Raw genomic sequence first — 22372 nt, 5'->3', positions numbered from 1 at the left:
AGGCTGGCCTGTGGAAACTTCCCCTACCCCTGGCTAATAAGTAGCAGAGAAACACAAACGTCTACATTAAGACTGATGTCTGTTTGGGGATAAGAAAAAAAAAAAGGAGGTATCGAAATTCTCTAGTGGCCGGTTTGTAAAAGCTAGTTCTCAACAATTAATGAAAGCTGTATAGTGGCCTTTATACCCATTAAAAAGATGTTTAAAGGATACTAATATTTATAAATAAAAAAATTAATATATAACAATTTTATTTTTTCATACATCAAATTCCTTTAGCAGCATAATTTCACACACACTCAGACCTCCACATCTATCTATCTATCTATCTATCTATCTATCTATCTATCTATCTATCTATCTATCTATCTATCTATCTATCTATCTATCTATCTATCTATCTATCTATCTATCTAATATTGCTGCAAATAATTATGGTTGAAGTTTGATTTAAGGCGCCCCTGAGTCCACCCAGCTATAATGGGGATCTGGCATTAGTTGGAGAAAATTAATACTAATGGTCGTTGCACTGGCCACATGACGCTCTCGTTAACTGTTGGCCACAGAAATGGATGACCTTTATATCATCAGCCCCAAAGATTGGTCTGAAAGGGGTAACTTCACCTACTTTACTATTAATAAAGTAAAAAAGATCAAATTAACAACGTTTAAGAAATTAAATTATAAAATTAAGTGACATCGTTTTGTCTTCTAAGTGGAACCTTTCTTGTTTTTTGTTTTTTTTATTCAAAAACTTTTTTGTTTTGAAGAATACATTTTAATACGTCTTCCCCAACTCAATTCTAGTCATTTTTATGGGATGAAACTTCTCCGCGTGCCATAGTTTGGCTAACACTAAACTGGGTTAGATGCATCCAAAAAAATTCCAGCCCGTAACCTCCACTTACTAAAATCCAGCGTTGATATCATTAGAAATAAGCAATTAGAAAAAAAATGAATAAAGCGTTTTAAACACATACTTTTATTGCTTGGCTGTAGAATTTAACTTTAGATCAAGTTATAATTTAAAGAGCACACATTTATTCGTGTCTTTATTAAAATACTTCTCCATGCACACAAATCAAATGGAAAGAAGACATGATATGATAGATACACACAAGAGTTTCTAACTATAGCTCATTCAATTTCACCTACTGCATTCAACGCATTGGGTAGGCAACATTTCATACTGGGCACAGAACCATTTAATAACTGTATCTGTACTTGTTTCAAAGTTAATATGATATTACAGTCTTGATTGTTATCTATTTTAGATATAAAGATATGTAATAAAAAATATGATTTTATCACTTAAATGGACTTTGTAAGGTAAAGAATCGTAGGTCATCCACGACATTTTTTCGTAATCAGAATTACATGGATATGTCTAAATCTTGATCTACTTATTTATAAACACACAGCAAGTACATACAATCATTGTGAGCTGCAAGTCAATTACATTTTTATTGTAATAGATAGAGCAGTGCTACACCTTCTGATTATATTAAGGAAATTATCCTAACATAAAAGCATTGAACCTAGTAAAGAATGACACTTGATGTTATTTTTTGCTCAAGGTATGAATAGGCTTCTGATAGTGTAAGGCAATATTTCGTGAATTTAAAATATGTTTGGCAATCTAACATTTTGGCAAAAACTTATATTTCCTGAACAGAAACTTATATTTCCTGAACAGAAACTTATATTTCCTGAACATTTTTTTAATATATTAAATAATCAAGGATAAAAAATAACACTTTAAGGCCAAAATTTCAAACTATCGGTCATTAAAAGCACTTCCGGTGAACAATGGCTGGTCCAATCTCTGTAAATTCTTCCTTTGTGATCCACATCTGATGGAAGGTGGAGAGAGATGCCAGGATGGAGCCACCGATCCAAACCGAGTACTTTCTCTCTGGAGGGGCGATGACCTTCACCTTGACCGCGCCAGGGGCCAAGCTGCTGACCTCGTGCGTCATGCGGTCTCCTATCCCAGGATACATAGTGGTTCCCCCGGACAGGACGATGTTGTTGAAGATGTCTTTGCGGATGTCGACGTCACACTTGAGGATGGAGTTGTAGGTCGTCTCGTGGATTCCCGCTTGCTCCATGCCGATGAACGAGGGCTGAAACATCGCTTCGGGGCATCTAAAAAGAAAAAAAAATGAAATGAAACGCATTTAGAACTTTCTCAGGGCTACAAACGATTTTAAAATGCTCAATGAGATATGCAGGTTTCCTATCACTTGTGAGTATGATGTTACAACTATAAAGCATTGTCGAGAGACTTATTACGCTTTAGCTTGGCTGGGCTTGGCTACCTATGAAAAGGCTCGAGGTTCGACACCCGACATGGGCAGAGTTGTGTTTACTGAGCACCCAAAGGCAGCACGGAAAACCTTCTCCCAGATACCCCCTCTCCCCCCATTTGTCCACAAATAAGATAGGACTATAGTGCTCTGAGCATGCTAAAAGCAAGAACATAGTTTAGAAGCCGGCAGTAGCTGGCATCACAGCCAAGTAGGCTGGATTTAATTTTCGTCTGTATTGAACCTTTGTTTTCATCCAGCCGTCACTCTATATGTTTCCTTCAGGTTCCGCAAATTATTGCATCATAGCAAAAACCTCCCACAGGCCGATGGAGGATGGCAGCTGGCTAGGGTTCGAGCCTGGGACCGTTGAGGCCACCGAACGACTTTCTAGTGCTGTACCCCATGACCAGGCAGCCAACAACACCAATAATACGTCAGATAGACCCACATCACGAGGTAGGAGTTTGTATCGGGAAGAAGTGTGTTTCGATTCATTGTAAATTATTGAAATAAACCCACAGGAACATGCTAAGAGAAAATAGTCAGGGGTGTAGAAAGTATTTAGTTGGGGGGGGGGGGGTTTGTACAACAACTTATAATAACATTTGGCTCCAAACCCAGAACTGTAACTATTCGTATTTATCTGAATGGACCTCATTCACCAATCGTAAACAAAGAACATTTAGCCACGTGATTCTCTATCGCTTCTATACAAATTAAGATCTAATTTTTAATACACAATGGCTATCACTTGACAGTTTTTTTCGTTGTTTTATCAATATTTTCACGTGACTAAATGTTGTTTGTTTATGATTGGTGAGTGAGGTCCATTGGTTTCACCGCCATAATTAGACGGAAATACAAGTTAAGAGTAAGACTACTTATTTATACATACATTTTAAAACATATTTAAATTGTAATTTCTTCTAGAACTAGAATCTAGACTAGACAGTTATTTCTGTGAACGTTAGTCTGGAGAATAGTTAACGGTGCTAATACATGGGCGCTCTATAAGTCAAAAATTTTGAAGCTCATTTTCTAATCTTGTAATTCTTCATTTTAAGACAAAAAAAAAAAACAACAATTTTCTTATGTGATACTATTTGATTTCATCCATTTTTGTCCTTTTATCCCACACATTCCAAAATGTAGTTCATCTTACCGGAAGCGTTCATTTCCTACGGTAATAATTTGGCCATCCGGCAACTCATAAGATTTCTCCATTTCCACAGAGCTTACAGAGGCTTTCATTTCTTCTTCGAAATCAAGGGCGACATAGCAGAGCTTCTCTTTTATGTCCCGGACTATCTCCCTTTCAGCGGTGGTAGTAAAACTGTAGCCTCGTTCTAGGCAAAATAATAATAATTATAATAATACATTAAACTAAACTAAACTAAACTAGAACGAATTAACATAAAACACACGACCCAGAAACCTAAACGCATAAAAAACTGAGGCCGCAGTCATGTAATAGATTGGTAGTTGCAGTGTAATCAATGGAAAAGATTTCGGTGTTTTTTTTTAATTTTCATTTACGTTGTATTTGTAAATAGGTTTTAGTTGTATCAATTAGCTCACAACAAATCATGAAATCATACATATTTAATAATTGAAATATTTTTTTTTATATAAAACATTTGCCTATGCTTGGTATGTATATGGTAAATAGTAAAATTTTGACTTATTTCCATGAATTGATTTGCACTAGGTGTAGAGGTGTCGTTTTAAACACTCTTTTTGTTACATTCAGACATGATTACGAACAAAAAAAATAATTCCTGCTTATTTATACAAAAACAAAGCCTTCAATACATTGATCTTATCTACGTCCACACACAAACTTTGAAAAGTTATTTAAAAAATCATTTAGGTCACTTAAATCTGCATGTTTATTATTCAAGGACAGTTTCATACTACACCTGTCTATTGTGTTTGCCTTTTTTAAAATCTTGTTTTTGTTTCAATTCTTTATTCATTCTCTCCATACAATGTAGCTATGATACATCAAACACTAAACCATAACTTACATATAGAAAAACAAAATCTAATGAAATTCTCAGAAAGAGACAAACATAGAGGCACATTTCTTATTCCATACGCTAGAACCAATTCGTACAAGTTCTCCTTCTTCCCTAGTACCATTATAAAATAGAATGGGTTGCCAGGAAAACCAACGACTTAGCAGAGTATAAGTCATTGATTAACATGCATGACTAAATTGAGACATAAAATGGGTAGGGCGTAATTATCTTCTTTTTCGAAGTAACGTCTGTAATATATATAAGATAAGATAAGATTGGATATGTTCACATATATAAACGTTATTCATAAACTTTTTTGTCACGAAGTTTCTTGATTGTGTGTGTGTCTGAGTGGTAGTATCCAACTGGCTGTCTAACAAAGAGATAGAGTTCGAACCTCCGACTTGAGCTGACTTGTGTTTGCTCAGCGCCTAAGGGGCGCCTAGTTACTCCCCCTCCCCCAGAGCACACCGAGCAAGCAAGTTAAAATAAAGACTGTGAAGTAAATGCATTAAGATTTTGTTAGAAATGTTGTTGACCCGATTTTTTAAAAATGATCTGGAATCTGGAGTATGATTAAGTAAAACAAAATTTAATAAGCATTAAACTGAATAGGTATAATCCCCGCGGATTTAAAACTAAATTTTCACATTGTAATAACAAGAATATCCAGATATTTCTAGAAATATTTGCAGTTCTTTGTCACACACAAATCCTTTATTCGTTATTGTAGCCCATACTATCTGATTAGTTTGCTGCGTGTGTGTGTTTACCTGTGAGTATCTTCATCATGTAGTCAGTCAGATCACGGCCAGCCAGGTCCATGCGTATGATGGCATGAGGCAGTGCGTAGCCTTCATAGATAGGGACTGTGTGCGTGACACCATCTCCTGAGTCTAACACTATCCCAGTAGTACGACCAGAGGCGTACAAACTCAACACAGCCTGTCGTGGCAAGATAGAGAAATTAGATTGATAGTTATTATAATATCCTCTATAAAGTTTAGTGCCTGCAAAGTTTACTTTATATATTTTACAATGTCTAATGAAATAGCAATAGCAATTATTCATTACATTTTATTTTAATTATGCTCATCTAAATTAACTCTTGGCATAATAATTTAATATAAAAAAAAATAACAATCGTATATACGTAATACCAGAGCAATTAAGTGAAAAGGCGACCAGAAGAATGGGTTTCCAATTTTAGAATCTGCTTCAGTGAGACCTCATTTAAAGTACAAAAGAAACAGGTTATGAAAATTACCGAAGAAACAAGTTATAGAAGCTACTGTAGAAACAGGTTTTATAGGCTTCTGTGGAAACAAGTTTTAGAGGCTACTGTAGAAAAAGGTTTTAGAGGCTACTGTAGAAACAGGTTTTAGAGGCTACTGTGTAAACAAGTTTTAGAGGCAGCTGTAGAAACAAGTTTTAAAGGCTACTGTAGAAACAGGTTTTAGAGGCTACTGTAGAAACAAGTTTTAGAGGCTACTGTGTAAACAAGTTTTAGAGGCAGCTGTAGAAACAAGTTTTAGAGGCAACTGTAGAAACATATATTAGAGGCAACTGTGTAAACAGGTTTTAGAGGCTACTGTAGAAACAGGTTTTAGAGGCAACTGTAGAAACATATATTAGAGGCAACTGTGTAAACAAGTTTTAGAGGCTACTGTAGAAACAGGTTTTAGAGGCAACTGTAGAAACATATATTAGAGGCAACTGTGTAAACAGGTTTTAGAGGCTACTGTAGAAACAGGTTTTAGAGGCTACTGTGTAAACAGGTTTTAGAGGCTACTGTAGAAACAGGTTTTAGAGGCTACTGTAGAAACATGTTTTAGAGGCAGCTGTAGAAACAAGTTTTAGAGGCTACTGTGTAAACAAGTTTTAGAGACTACTGTGTAAACATATATTAGAGGCAACTGTGTAAACAAGTTTTAGAGGCTACTGTGTAAACAGGTTTTAGAGGCTACTGTGTAAAAAAATAATAGAGGCTACTGTAGAAACAGGTTTTAGAGGCTACTGTGTAAACAAGTTTTAGAGACTACTGTGTAAACATATATTAGAGGCTACTGTGTAAACAAGTTTTAGAGACTACTGTAGAAACAGGTCTTAGAGGCTACTGTGTAAACAAGTTTTAGAGGCTACTGTGTAAACAGGTTTTAGAGGCTACTGTGTAAACAAGTTTTAGAGGCTACTGTAGAAACAGGTTTTAGAGGCTACTGTGTAAACAAGTTTTAGAGGCTACTGTAGAAACAGGTTTTAGAGGCTACTGTGTAAACAAGTTTTAGAGGCTACTGTAGAAACAAGTTTTAGAGGCTACTGTGAAAACAAATAATAGAGGCTATTATCCCTGTGCCTCACTTTAGCGACGCGAGTCTTTGCTCTGTCAGTTATTCAGTTCTCGTCTAAAGAATTGAAGAATTTATTAGGAAAAACAAAGTTAGTGTGTAACGTTGTATTGTCTCGGATATTTTGATTCTAAAGTTGTGGCAGGGTGACACAATGTTCTATCTTAAGACCAAGATCCCCGCCCCCTCCCCGCACTTTATCTACTAAAACACGCGCGTCTTCAGTGTGAGAATTCGTCACGTGATGACCTTCACCTTTTCAGTAACGATCTCCTGACGACTTGAGCTATTGTATCGATTCAAGCAAACGACAAACACGACTCTGGCAGACGACATTACTTCTGCTGGTTCTGTATTACCAAGCAGGCCGTGGATGGTATTCCAACAGAGCGGTTCTGTCTCTGACATCCCAGGGGCTGGAGAGTTAAACCCTACTTTTGTTTCTGCTGTAAATACATATTTCTACGTCACGTTGAACTCAATGCAGAGCTTAAGTGAAAGAGTCAAATCATTTTGAGCTATCGCAAAATTTAGTTGGAATCAAAAGAGCGAAAAATATTGAATAATTATAAATGAGTTGAGTAAAAAGGAGGAGACTAATAATCTAGTTCCAACATAGTAACTTACATGAGCATCAGGGGTTAAGTAAAGGCCTGTTTTGTTCTATTAATATAGATAATGGAGTGGTAAAGCGCTTGGCTTCCAACCCCAGAGATCCCGGGTTCGAATCAAGACTGGGATTTTTATTATCGGGATCTTTAGGGCGCTTCTAAGTCCACCCATCTCTAATGGATACCTGACATTAGTTGAGGAAAAGTAAAGGCGGTTGGTCGTTGTGCTGGCCACATGACATCCTCGTAAACCCTGGGCCACAGAAACAGATAACCTTTACATCATCTGCCTCATAGATCACAGGTCTGAAAGGGGGAACTTTACTTTTACAGATAATGAAAAGAGGAGTTGGTCTAAGTTGGGGAAAAGACTTTAACAAGGTCGTTAAACTCAGAAAATTAATACAACAATGGCATTTGTTTGATTTCACACACTGACTGTCAGTCTGATAACAAGAGGCTAGGAGCTGCTAACAGATTCGGACATAATTGAATACAAGTCCAAACATCTTGATGTCGTCTCGAGACAGGACAAGGCACAGAACTCTGGAGCAAAGTGTTGGACAAAAAGATAATAATAGGGTATTGAAAAAAAAAAGTAAGCCATCAGAATCTCATTTGAACGAGAAGACAAAAGTACTGTCCCTTTGAGCGAGAAAACAAAAGTACTGTCCCCTTTTTGTTTTTGACGCTGTAGTCCACGGTTTGTGAAATGAAAAGAAAACAAGCGTAGTACAAGTGAAGAAAAGAACTTGAAAGATAAGGATTCATGTTTTGTTTCGTTGCTAGCTCTGCTGAAATCTCTTCTACGTTTAAATCATTGTAATGTCAGATCTTTGAAAATGTAAATATTTATATATTTTTTTAGAGATTACCACCAGAGTCAGATTAGCCTATAGGAAACACAAGCTGTTTAGGGCCCCCAAGAAAAATTTAGCAGTGACTAATAATATCTAGACTTATGAAGGGCCACAATAGAACCCCATACCCAGAGCTGGATTTACTTATATATTATTAAGATAATAGATAATACAAGCTACAGCCTATGTCTCTTGTTTGTAATGGGTCCCTCCAAAAATATTTCCAGGTATATTTTCAATCATTTTGAAAAAAGCACAAAGGAAAGTGATCTTATATTGATTGCAAGGGGCCCCTTTCTCAAATAGCTTAGGGCCTTTTCAAATCTTAATACGACAATGATTACCACTTACATACAAACCTATATTAATGAAAACTATTATAAGATGTTTATTTAAACAATAGATATAATATTATGGAAAGGCTACATTTCTTGGCGGCTAAGTGGTAAAGCACTTGGCCTCCAAACTGATGGATTTTTAATTTTGGGATTTTTAGGATTCCTTTAAGTCCAACCAAAACTAATGAGTACCTGGCCACAATGAAACCCTAATTAACAGTTGGCCATGGACACAGATCCTCTATATACCATCTGCTCTATAGATCGCAAGGTCGGAAAGGGGAAATTTACTTACTACGTTTCTAGACCTTTAGAAGTTATAAATAAGTATATATTGGGTCTAGTCAGCTGAACGCTCCAACATAATATTGAGAACGAGGAGAAGAAGAAAATTTGATTTGTTTTGCACTGATTGATATATGATGAAATTGATAATTCAAGTACAATCGAATCTGGTTAATCGGTCCACCAGTTAATGAAATCAGTCGCCTGATTGGATCCAACCTTAATGTACCAAATTGTTCAGAGAATGTACAGAGAAAGTTTATGATAATTGATTAGCCGGTTATTAGGGAATACAAGACCAATCACACACACACACCCTGGGATCAACGTAGTCGACAAACAGAAAGGTTTGGAAACACAAACTTAAAGCCGGCACATTTGAGACAAGTTCAAGTCATGGAAATGAAATGAATTCGATAAGGGCGTGGTGCCATCACCCTCAGGGGGCGTAATTTTAATAAACAGTACAAGTTATAAAACCAGGATTGAAATACCGACCGTGTGCACGGATGGGTCAGGGATTTACCCAAATACTAAACAGGCGACTATAATACTTTGTCACTATTGTTATAACCTTGCCAAGCACACCGCCATCCAAGATAGTGCAGAGGGTGCGCACTGTTTAGAGACTAGACTGAGAAGGTGCGCACTGTTTAGAGACTAGACTGAGAAGGTGCGCACTGTTAGAGACTAGACTGAGAAGGTGCGCACTGTTTAGAGACTAGACTGAGAAGGTGCGCACTGTTAGAGACTAGACTGAGAAGGTGCGCACTGTTCAGAGACTTGACTGAGAAGGTGCGCACTGTTAGAGACTAGACTGAGAAGGTGCGCACTGTTAGAGACTAAACTGAGAAGGTGCGCACTGTTAGAGACTAAACTGAGAAGGTGCGCACTGTTAGAGACTAAACTGAGAAGGTGCGCACTGTTAGAGACTAAACTGAGAAGGTGCGCACTGTTAGAGACTAGACTGAGAAGGTGCGCACTGTTAGAGACTAGACTGAGAAGGTGCGCACTGTTAGAGACTAAACTGAGAAGGTGCGCACTGTTAGAGACTAAACTGAGAAGGTGCGCACTGTTAGAGACTAAACTGAGAAGGTGCGCACTGTTAGAGACTAAACTGAGAAGGTGCGCACTGTTAGAGACTAGACTGAGAAGGTGCGCACTGTTAGAGACTAGACTGAGAAGGTGCGCACTGTTAGAGACTAGACTGAGAAGGTGCGCACTGTTAGAGACTAGACTGAGAAGGATGTTGACATTAGAGACAAGAGAACGAAGTTCCGCCCACTAAATCTAGAGTTGATGAAGAGGCTGTGCTCAAGGCAGATGCTATTTTATGCATTTGTGATGTCCCCATAAATCCATAAACATCTATATCGTTGAGTCGCCTCCCTTAAGTTTTTACGCTATATTGCCAGAAATTGAAAAGTAAAACAGATCTACGTGATGTACAAACTAAAGCCCGCGGGTCAAATCCGACCCTTGATATAGCACTTCTAAATTTCTGTCCCCCTTATATAATGAATTCGCAAAGGATCGGTTCCATTGCATTCATTGATTTTGTTTACAGGTGATGCGCCATTATTGTACATGAAACGGTAGTTAGAGAGGTCAAGGGTCAAATGAAAAAAAACCTGTTCTTAATCAGGAAGAACTAAGGACCAAAACAAAATCCAAGGATCTTTTCAAAGACACTTATAGCTCCCTGGTTCTGTGAAATGGAAGATGGAGGACGACACCTGATAATCTTTTGTGATTAAGAATAAAGTGTTACTGTAAATGTTTAAAATTTCTTTAAATTTCTACTAAAATAAAGTAACTAGTGGCCAAAAAATAAAGTTGTGAGAATCCCTGAACACACCATTTAAATCAAATCGATGGTTTTCGCTTTTTAAGAACGCACAAGCATCCGCCAAGATTTACATATAATTACGTCTGCTAGACTTGAACTTAAAAAAAGTTGAGTTACCAACCAATTACGAAAAGAAAAGCATGTCTAGAGATGCTATGGAAGAGTTAGATCACTGACCTGTATAGCTACGTAAAAAGCGGGCGTGTTGAATGTTTCAAACATTATCTGCAACATCTTCTCCCTGTTGACTTTTGGATTGAGGGGCGCCTCAGTCATCATGACGGGGTGCTCCTCGGGAGCCACTCGAAGTTCGTTGTAGAACGTGTGGTGCCAGATTCTCTGTGAAACACATCAAGCACTGCCATCACGTGACACACTACTTAAACATCCACACATCCACAATGAATTCTCTTCCTTTCTCTGCTCCACTAACTGTATATCTATCTTCTCGAGGACACATGTTTGTATCGGAGATTTTCATACATTGTGGAAAATCTATAAATAGCCAGCTTTTTGGGGTATCTGGTGTACAAACTAAAAGAATTGCTAATAACCTATGGTTTTTAAATTATGCAAATAGGATGTGCCATACGTTTTTGAATGACTGAATCAAAATTTTTAAGCTCTTATGTTTGTAATTTTTATTTAGTTAGAAATGTCAAAGTTGAACTAAGCGTCCTTGACATTGTTGAGTTTATCGAGGAAATCTCCGATAGGATCTGAAAGACACACACAAAAATGATTGTATCATATGTGAGGCTCAAAATTCACTCTATATCATGCTAAAAGTTTTCATTTCAATTGGTTTGTCTATACTGTGTTGGTACTGGCAGGACACATAGATGGCCATGCCGAAGCCTCCTAGTTCGCCTGATGGGCTGATGGTGACATTAGTATCTCCATAGTTCGCCACCCTTATAGGCCGCCTCTGCAAACACAATCAACACTTGAAGTGTGTACTAGAACTTCAATCATTTTTTTCTTAAATAAATAAATATGACCAAGTTCTTCAAAGATTACATCAGGGGGGAAAACTCATTTGTGTTGTTATGGGTAACTTTGTAAAGGTTCGTGTCATTTTTTTGGTCATAATTGTCTGTTTTTAACCTGTGCTTGATATCATCTTTGTATGTCTTCTACAATTTCTTATTCCAAGTTGTGTGCCCAGTCAGTCTGTCCAATGTCGTCTGGTGTCCATTCCATTTCAACTTTTTGCCTTGAATGAAACAGACACGAATCAACAGCAAACCAAAACAAAGCTCCGATTACATTTACGGCTCACGCAGACCCTCAATTTTTTGTAGACTAGGTGCTTGGAGTGTTCCCACGTATTCAGCAATCAAAGATTTCCAAAAACCCTTGACCTTTCAATGTGGTGACCTGTCAAGACATTTATGGTATCTCAATCAAAGTGCTAAAATGACACCAGTGAGGATCAAGTTGAAGATCACGCCGCAGATAAAGCTACTAAAGATCACACCAAAGATCACGTAGAAAATCACGCCAAATATTCTACTTGAGATCTCTTATCTTATATGATACAGACGTTACTTTAAAAAAGAAGATGATTACGTCCTATGCGTCATGCATTTAGTCATGCATATTAACCAACAACGAACACACTAATATTTCCTTTTGCTTTGAATTCAAGCGTATTTATCTGGAAGTGTCTCTATAGCAATGTTAGCAAAGCTAGATTTAAGTTAGTCGACGCCCTACCTTTTAAATAGACTATCCTTACCTCCATATCATCCCAGTTGGTCACTATCCCATGTTCTATTGGATACTTGAGAGTCAGGATACCTCTCTTAGACTGCGCCTCGTCACCTACGTATGTGTCTTTCTGACCCATACCAACCATCACACCCTAAAGATAAAACAAAAATCACACATGATCAGAAACAAGCAATTCAATCAGCAAACATCATCGCCACATGATCTGACTATAGACCCGAGTTTGCTGTTGAATGTCTTGAAAATCTTACGTGGGTAAGTTTTATTTGAAGTTACACAATGCAACAGAAATTAGAACAAATATTAAGTCCTTGTGTTAGTTAGTTTTATAAGTTTCGAATGTTTGTCAGCACTGAAGATTATTAAGTCTTAGCCCAAATCTCCAGTAGGCTGACACAGGATGACGCCGTTCAGCGTTCGAGACCACTGGGACGATAGTTTGGAGTTCTTTCGACCAGACAGCCAAATAATCTCTTTTAAGTGTTACTAGCTTTATAGGAAATGTACTGAAATATGATGTTATTTTTTATTTATACAGTAAAAACTATTTGTAAACAAAAATATCATTTTGAACGGTCTTTAAATTTAATATAGAATGCTAAAAAAAAACAACTTATGTTTAAAACCTGCCCCTTTGTGGCTATAAAAAATAAAATGATATAAAAAAAACACTATAATACTAAGCCTGATTTCAATTATACCCATAAAGAGCAAGATATAGCCATTACGACTAAAAGATCAATAATATATTTAAACAAACTAAATCTAAAACTTTCTTTAAAAACAACTTATCTAAAGATTAGAACTCTACATTTATAGCCACATATCTAGTTACATAAAGATTTATTTATCTTCTCGATATCAATGAAGATTAATGAATTACCACTGTATAGTAAACTAACTGCTTCAGTTTTTAATTTGTTAGAACAAGGAATTATTGTGCAAAGTTTTAACTTTATTCAAGATTGGGAAGTGAGAGAACTAATGTGTTGATAATTTATACCAGACAGGACAGTGTGCTGATAGAAGCTTTGTAACAACTTTTTACAAGTTGTCATATTATTTTAAAATACAGTTTTTTTATATAAGGAGTAGTAGAAACTCTCAAAATTGCTTTTTAGTTCCTGTTTTAACACAAATTTTAAATTTCAGCCGCAACAACAACAACGATATGTCACCTGATGTCGTGGCCTGCCAACTATAGATGGAAACACAGACCTCGGGGCGTCGTCTCCTGCAAAGCCGGCCTTGCACATGCCAGATCCATTGTCCATAACAATCCCAGCAATACTGTCGTCACACATTTTCTCCCCCTTAATCCGAAATTAAATTTTGATGAAATCCGCGAAACTTCTGTCGCATACAGTCGACTTATAGAAGTGGATTACAATCCAGAGATTTAATAATATCTCGTAGAGCTAACACTAAAGCAGTGATCAGATTGTTGTTTACACACTGAACAGTTTGATGGGCAGTGAAGTATCCATTTCAATAACTACACACGTGTGTAACACATTTCTACAAACTTGGCGTCATTAATTTACCCCTCAATTCCATTCGATCTGAATCTCTTATCCCGAGCATTCAGCATTGTCAACTAACTGACGTAACAATCTGCGTTTAGAGAGCAAGGCCAAGAAGTAACGGAACCTGCCTGACATATCAGTACCATCTCCATATAAGGAATATTTATGCCTACAGAATTCATTGAATTGTCTTTTTTTTTTCACCTTCCGCTAGACGATCGTTGGAGACGGAAAAACTGTTGGAGGTAGACTATTGACTTCTGCAGGTAGATACTGCGGCAGAAGATGGCATGATGTCTGGTGTCAGGGGAAAAAAACGATTTTCGCGCCACGCCCTTACACAAGTTTATGTTCTCTGTGAAATGTTGTGGGGATAAACTGTATACATGGATACAAGCTTAGTGCTCAAGCATAAAAGTACTAGAAACATTGAAACTTATAATAAGAAATCAAGAATACAGCATAATAGCATAAGTATGGTGACATGAGAGTTAGCTCCCACTTAGGGAACGAACAGATTAAATGACTTCGTAATACCGCTTAACAGTCACACGATTGAGTTGGTGTTTTTTTTTCTTCATATTTTGGATGTTGCTTCAGAATGGAAGATTTTTACATCCTAGCCCAAACCTAATACACGACAGCGGGGAGATGGTGATGGGCAGGGTTTGAACCCTGGACCATCGAGACTACACTCCATAGCTATACCATATTACGAAGCAACCATCCAACATCACAGATGACCATCTAGTTTCCAGAAGGGTCTTTCAGATCCGTAGAGTTTACTAGCCCTGGTCACATGACCTACCTAAAAGACCGCACATACTACGCCGCAACATTGAGTTTACCCACAGTTAGAACAAATTACAATGTAGCTTTTAGCAGCGTGACGTATACAATTTAAGTAGGGCAGGAGATTTCATAGTCAACAGGTCTTTACGATTAACTATACTATGAATTCTGCGCTTAAAAAGAAATAAGCAATTAGTGTAATGACCCTAAACGATACGACTATTAGCTGGTGTTGGAACTATGAGAAAATTAAACTGATTCAACTGAAATCAAAATACCAAGTCATCTAAGTCATATAAGTATTAGAGGACTTTGTTTATAATTGGATCTTTTTGATGAAATTTACAAATGAGTAAGGAAGAAATATAAAAAAAAATAAATATAAATTTAAACTCATGCATTCTGGTTTTAGGCAGAGCCATGAAGTTTACACTGACTTAGAATTAGACCTACTCAGATCCATATACATTTCAGATCAGAGTATGGATTTACAAAACGGCAAAATGTTAAAAAAAATATTCTTTAAAAAACAAAAAAACAAAGCTTGAATGGAAAACTCGCACTTACAACTGTATCTCTCAATAATGTAAAATGTATTGCCCTATTTGATTTCAAACAAAAACTTAATTACCAATAAGGAATCAACAAATTGGTGATTTTTTAAAATTCGATTTAGGTGTTGTTAGGTACAGTGAGTGGGGATTTAAAATTTCAACTTGATCGAAGAATGGGTGTGGGAACAGGAAGTTAAGGCGGCCTAAATCCAAATTATTTAACCAGATCTATATCGGTATCAAACACAACAGTTGATTGACTAATTGGTTAATTTTTTTTTGTAGCGATTCATGTCTTGTCTATGCAATTGTAAATTTGTACAAAGTTTCAACTTGATCTGTGAATGGGTGTGGAAGAAATAACATGTACTATCTATTTACCAGACAGACAGACAGACAGAGTGAGTTGATAGAAGCTTTGCTAAAATGGTTGAGAGCGTCGCCTCTGCTCGACCTCTGCGAGAATTGATCCGAATTGATCATGCATAGCTATACAGTAATAAATGGCTTGACGAATTCAATGTCATATTATGTAATCAGCCCATGCTACAACTCTGCAAATTACAACTAGTTAAGTCTAAGTACTTCGGAATTTTCTTTACCCCAAACAATAGACATGGACTACAAGGTCATAAGTACAGAATACATGACGAACGAACGGAAAGATGTGAGTCAGTTTCCATCGCTAACCAGCTAAATATCTCACGGCTAATTGACACTAACATCCGCAGTGACTCCTCAAAGGCGAGGTAAGTCTTCTGCGGGGTTGACTGACGTGTAAATCAATGATCAAGACACAGATCTACGCTCTTGTTACATAGCACAAGGTATACAGTAGAACAGAACATTCGCACCAGGAATACAAACAGTCTAAAACTTACAGCTGGTCTATTAAACAGGTTAAATTACAGCTGGGCTAGAAAATAGTCTTAATTACAGCAGGACTAGTAAACTTTCTTATTTACAGCTGGAATTGTAAATAGTTTGAATTACAGCTGGACAAATATACAGTCTAAACTACAGCTGGGATAGTAAAGGGTTGAAATTACAACTGAGCTTGTAAATAGCTTATATCACAGCTTGTATAGCTATAATATCTTAAATTAATGTTAGTCTTGTAAAAAGAATATATTATAATGGCCATTTCTTCGATTGTTATTAGAGAATGGAGTGGGTTGCCTGAATCAGCGATGAAAACCAATGAATGAGCAGAGTTTATGTCACTGATTAACATGCATGAATAGATTGACACATGAAATGCCCCTGCAATTCTAATGATAATGAAACAAACCCTATATGCCCAGTTTCTCCCTGAGAGTAACATCGCACGGAAAGAGTTAATCTGTGTGGTAAACATGCCGCAGGGTCACTAACTTTTATAACAACGTGAATAGAAAAAATACATGGCAGTGACGTAATATTCAATGTAATAAGTAATTTCGGACACTCAAGTAGGGTCCCGGGGGACTTTCGAATTTGGGCCCTACATTCCACTTTCACTAGGTAGCACAGCTACGCCACTGTTCACGTGACTATGCACACCTAGTCGCGAGCTACATATTCTTAGCGCATCTGATGCAGACAAGGCCGATGTCCGCCGGAAGTCTGTTTAAGTTTTCTCTGCATCTTCTGCGCATGCCTTCAACAAATCTTTGGACCTCAAAAATGTGTATATACAATGTTCATAAATAAAATATTACAGATGAACTAATAAACAGCTTAAAGTAAAATTGTACTGGCAAATAGATTTTAAATGACCACTGGACTATTTAATAACGTTAATTACAACTGGACAAGTAGACAACTAAAAGTATCATAGTTTGGAATTGGAAAGAAAGGAAGGCCTTGAGGATGCAAACATACACAAAAATTGTTATAGTTTTAGTAAAAAAAAAGTATTTTACGATCTAAGTTTACACTTAAGGAAACACAGTCTCTGGAGATCCGGAGCTGTTCCCAGACCATCGAATGCATCTTCAAACGACAAGCGTCTAGTTTTTTGTTAAAATATATCGCCACCAATGCTATTTCTATGACCTTGACCTCAGAGTTTGTGATTGCCGACCAGCGTGGACATGTTCTAGAAAGGACGCCCCAGATGTGGGAGGCTAGATTTTTATTTGTTATGTTATGCGGGGAGAACTATGACATATATAATTTCTCTCTATTTTTTATTATGTTACCGAGGTCAGAACATATCCATATGAGAGATGCATAAAACAAAACCCTGAGGAAATCAGACTGTATCCGTAATGCATATTCTTATCAAAGTTCCTTGAATGTGGACTGGCTTTACAAAACAGTTTGAAGAATGTATTTCGGGTAGATCTAAATGGATAAAACAACAAAACTTTATGCTATTGTCTCCAAGTCTGAAGATTACTGAAGTCTGGAGTATTTCAAGTGACGTGGTAGACCCAGTTGCAAACTAATTATTTCGGCACATCAAAAGCAGACAAAGCCTTTGTCCTATGTGGGATATATTGAAGACTTTTTTAAATTTCAAAGTCTGTTTCTGTCTATGGTAAGGGTTTTTCTTGAGCCTCAAATTTGTGTCCCGTGATCTTTGTAGGACTTCAGTTGTCTTTTTCAGGGCCCATTTGTAGGAATTCAACAGCTGTCTTTTTCAGGGCCCATTTGTAGGACTTCAACAGTTGTCTTTTTCAGGGCCCATTTGTAGGACTTCAACAGTTGTCTTTTTCAGGGCCCATTTACTGCCAGTCGCTTTGCATTATTCCAGTGAGAAAAACTGAGCAGCTCTTCTAATCCCTTCCGGGGGCATCTCTATTACGCCATCTTCTTTTAAGCTCACCAAAGAAAGAAAAAGAGAAGCAAAAAAAAAATTAAAAAAAATCATATCAAATAACCGTCAGTATCAATTTTTAAAAATCAAAACATGGCTTTTTTTTTCAAAATTTTTTTTGGACAACGTAGATTTGCTTTATCGATGTTGTCAGTCATATTTATCACTGAAACTCACGTCTCTTACAGAGTAGTCATTTTAAATTTTGGCTCCTCCTATTTCTTCTTTTTTTATATTGTATAAAAATAGCTTGTAGAAAAATTCTCTAAAAAAAAAGCAAACAATCGTTTTTTGTGGACTGAAACGCTAGATCTATAAATAAGATACGATTTTAAGTCTTTGAAATAATAATTTTGTCTCTCCTTAAATCCTTCAAAGAATAACTTCTTAATCACCTTAGAAATCATTCTGTTTCTAAATCAGGACACTAGAGAAGCTCTTTTAACCTGAGACGAAAATAAACCTTTCGTGTTAATTCATGACTTTTATTCAAAACGATAGACACCTATATTACGTTAGATAGAGGAAAGAGATTATTATCAATAAAAAAAATACATACAAGGACTCATAATGCATAAGTAGAAAAAGAAAAGAAAATGAAAGAGAGAGGATAATTAGATAGAAAACAGAAAGATCTTGGGAGAGAAAACATATTTTTCGTACTTACTACATAACAGTATGGAAGGCTATAACATTACGTACATATCAATGTAAAATGTTAGCCCACTTTTATAAACCTCCTTTCTTTTCGATTATTTTCTGACATCGTAAAGCAAACCTAACAACAAAAACATCAATAATAGGATGGTAGAAATATCCCTCCTTTAAAAATTGGTACCAAAAATATTTCCCCTTACTTCTAGTCATTTGGCGATAGTAATCATCAATTCAGTCAATACTAATTGACTTTCAAGAAATGACTGTCTAATGTTGAGTAGTGACTTTCCTTCATTCATCAAGACATCTTCGCTGTGGTCCTGGACAGGGGAGTAACTCTTCCAGGGATAATGGCTCGTCTCGAGTTACCTTAGAAAATGCCCCTTCCAAGAATTTTTCTTCTTGTCTTGACAAGCCAGACTGGACGTGGTTTATAGGAGCGTTTCTTTAGGGACCTCAAACGACATGAAAGAGTTATCCTTTTTCTCCCCCTTCAGAATATATTAGTCTAAGTTACCTTCCCCTACCATGAATACAGATGTGACCATAAACAAGATTGGCTCTATACAAGTATCACTGGTACATAGTTTGTATACATAACAGTGGTATATACTAGGCCTATTTATGCAGCAGTAGTATGTGGTATAAACTCACTTAGGTAATTATGGTCGAATGGTTCCAAATTTAGCCCTTTCCAGCTAATTGGAATATTAGTAATAGAAGAATGCGAATGTACCAAGGACACTCCCTCGCCGCTTTAAAAGGTCGACAATTTATGCGTAAATTTAAGTTCACAATATGAGTGTATTTTATTCTATAAACACAACGCGCTCAATTCGTTCGCACTCACATAATATAAAATAGTCTTTTTGTTTAAACTAATTTTTTGTTTATTTTAGAAAGTCATCAAGGGAGATTATGCAAGAAGAAACACAGAATTGTATAATTTAGTAATTAATGCTTGTGTTCTGTTTACATTTTAATGACGATTATTTCATAATGGAACCGAATCCCAAAATAAAATGTAATATCGTAGTTTCAGTGTTAGATATTTGAAACTTGTAAAGCTCATCAGGTCAGCCCGTGGGTACTGGAATGACATTAGAGCAGAGGAAGACAGCTGCTCAGAACTGAGTTCATCGGAGAGGTGTACTTGTGTCCCTGTTGTCCTGCTGTGGGCGTATATAGATTTACGTATTTCAAAATAATATACACGGTAGTAGCAATATGGCGGATATACTGGAATATTCGGACCATCCAATGTAATAGTGTTGTGGAAGGTCATTGACTTGTAGCTGGTCATCATCATCATCAAACTCCACTTGAGTGAGGGCTTGAGAGGCTCAAATCCTCTCTTGCAAAAGCCCTGGACAGAAACCCTGCTGTCTTGCGTAGCGCATACATGTCGCCATACAGGGCGAGAATCGCTGGTAGACAACTATATTCTGAACAAAATCTAACTACAAAAACAAATCTGGTGTTCTGGGGTCGTCTTTTGTGCATAAAGACCGCTGACGACAATGTCGTATATCTTACATCATTCACAACCAATGGCTAGCCTCTTCCCACCGTCACCATAGAAACACACACACACTATAACAAACAGGTTCTCATAGAACAGTGCCGCGGTGTCCATCCTTTCTCTGTCTGGGGCAATACACATTCCCTACACGATTTTCACTGGTCACTTCACTGCAAAACATTATCGAGTCCAATAGAACCAAGCCTCTGAGTTTTAATTTTTCAGGAGCTCGGACGTACATGCTTCACAGGCTGGATATGGCCCGCGGGTCGTAGTTTGGGCATCAATGAAATAAAGATTAAGTGTTCAATAAACAGATTATTCTGTGGTTATTGTACGTGGGAAATACATATAAGAATTCTTCCCGTGTCGCTTATGTTAAAAGACGCGGTAGATAATGCACTTTTTAAAAATTATCTTTGAGAAGCTACAAAGGTATCTTTTCATCATTTTTTTTTAAATTCTCTTTTCTTAAGGCCACCATTTATCACCCACCCCTACATTCTTCAAATCACTTCTCTTTTCTTTTTTAGCATTTGACTACCTCTTTTCTCGTAACATTGTTTGGTGAAATTATCAAATCTAAACAATTAAAACACAGAGTACATAAAGTGTTTATAACAGCGCTTTTACTTCAGCATGAAAAGGTTCCATATAGACATTAGTATTTCTGACTACTTCTGTGTTATATATCTCCTTAAAGTACTTTTATTTATAGGAATCTTAAGAGTGCATTCTGTAGGCCACGTAAAACAAAAGGTACATTGTATCCAATATTTATGTAAACAATACAACAAACACTATACTTACACAATAAACTTCTTATTAAGATGCATCTTTGTACGGATGGTCTGCCGTGTTTACTCTTGCCGGCTATGACGTCAGCGGCTCTGTTTTCGGCCGCCTGGTCGCACTTGATCCTGGAGCAACGCCTGCTCGCTAAGGTGTAAGGGGGAGTGTTTATCTAGCAATGCCCTGCACTAAACAATGTCACGCTAGTTAGTCCCAACAGCTTCTTCTAATTCCGCTAACTACATTAGCACTGATCTACCACCCACACCTATCGCATTGAATACGTTTCTGCTATAAACAAGCACAGTTGCTCTCTCTCTCTCTCGCTCTGTCTCTCTCTCTCTCTCATTAATTTATGTATTTACATTCCTTTACATTCTAAGCACAAGATTAACTTATCATTGTCTATTATTCCGAAAAGAAAAATTGTCACTTATTTTTCTTTCTTCATTTCGCCATCAGGTTTTTGTAAATGTTTCTTTGTTCTTTCTTTCCATTTGATCTAGTTCAGTCTCACGAAACGATTAGCTCATTTCATTTCTATCCTTGACACCACTTCCTGATCACTAGCTGTGTCCTGCAGCCCCCTAACCCTATTTAGTTTGCTATGACTCCTCTATGACTCCATGCCCTGGTTCACAATTAGGACACGTTCCCCATACCCATGACGCTATGCGCTCATTTCCCATTACGCTAGGCCCTAATTCCACATGATGTCATGCCCTGATTTTCCATGTCATGTCTTGATTCCCCATGATGGCATGATTCCCCATGATTTTATGTTCTGATTCTCCCCATGATGTCATACGCAGTTACATCCTACTCGTCTACTTTTACTTTCCTGAATAGTTTTGTTTCTTCTGTTTGATTTAGCTTTAGCTTTTCCCCCCCTATTTCTGTGATAAAGGTTCCAATTGTCTTTATTCTCCCCAATAGTCAACGAGATTTCTGTGTAAGTGAATTTTAGTACACGTGTCTAGTCACAGTCCACTTTCACAGGTCTATGACCTCCTTCAGTCGCGAATCGACTATGGATCACTCATAGAAATGAATTGAAAGGCTGGACATTAGCTAGGGTCGGAAGTCGCCCACACAGCGGTTCCCCCCTCACCTTATAGCAAATGCCAATAGAAATTGGGATTGTCGGCGTTTTTCCAGGGTGAAGCGCCTTGTGTTGTAAAGTGCTAAAGTAAAACTGGCTTCTGGTCTACCTAATGAAACTCCAGGTCTAGGTTTACCTTAAGGCTTGTCAACATCCACTCCCAAGGTTTAAGCTTAATGGTTAGCCACCATCCACTTTTTCAGATATCACAACTTTATATAGATTGAATAATAAAACATATTATGCACAATAAGACTATTTTTCTTTGG

At 37.1% G+C, this 22372-nt stretch overlaps 1 protein-coding gene across 2 annotated transcripts; it reads right to left on the bottom strand.

The window, feature by feature from the left end:
- Window positions 1–959: 959 nt before the first annotated feature.
- LOC106059444 (uncharacterized) lies at window positions 960–14045 on the bottom strand. Of its 2 annotated transcripts, none has more exons than XM_013217074.2 (6): window positions 13534–14045; window positions 12363–12488; window positions 10799–10960; window positions 5107–5278; window positions 3475–3658; window positions 960–2148 (listed from the first exon to the last, which is right to left on the bottom strand). In XM_013217074.2, exons 1-6 carry the CDS (start codon window positions 13657–13659, stop codon window positions 1788–1790), a joined length of 1131 nt encoding a protein of 376 aa, XP_013072528.1. In that variant the 5' UTR covers window positions 13660–14045; the 3' UTR covers window positions 960–1787. The 2 variants fall into 2 exon arrangements, with proteins under 2 accessions (XP_013072528.1, XP_013072529.1); XM_013217075.2 differs by having other exon boundaries at window positions 13574–14045.
- Between the last annotated feature and the right edge of the window lie 8327 nt (window positions 14046–22372).

This window comes from Biomphalaria glabrata, chromosome 2, assembly GCF_947242115.1.
Source record: "Biomphalaria glabrata chromosome 2, xgBioGlab47.1, whole genome shotgun sequence".
Lineage (NCBI taxonomy): Eukaryota > Metazoa > Mollusca > Gastropoda > Planorbidae > Biomphalaria > Biomphalaria glabrata.
The sequence above is the reverse complement of the archived record's forward strand: the minus strand, read 5'-3'. Positions and strand labels throughout refer to the sequence as shown.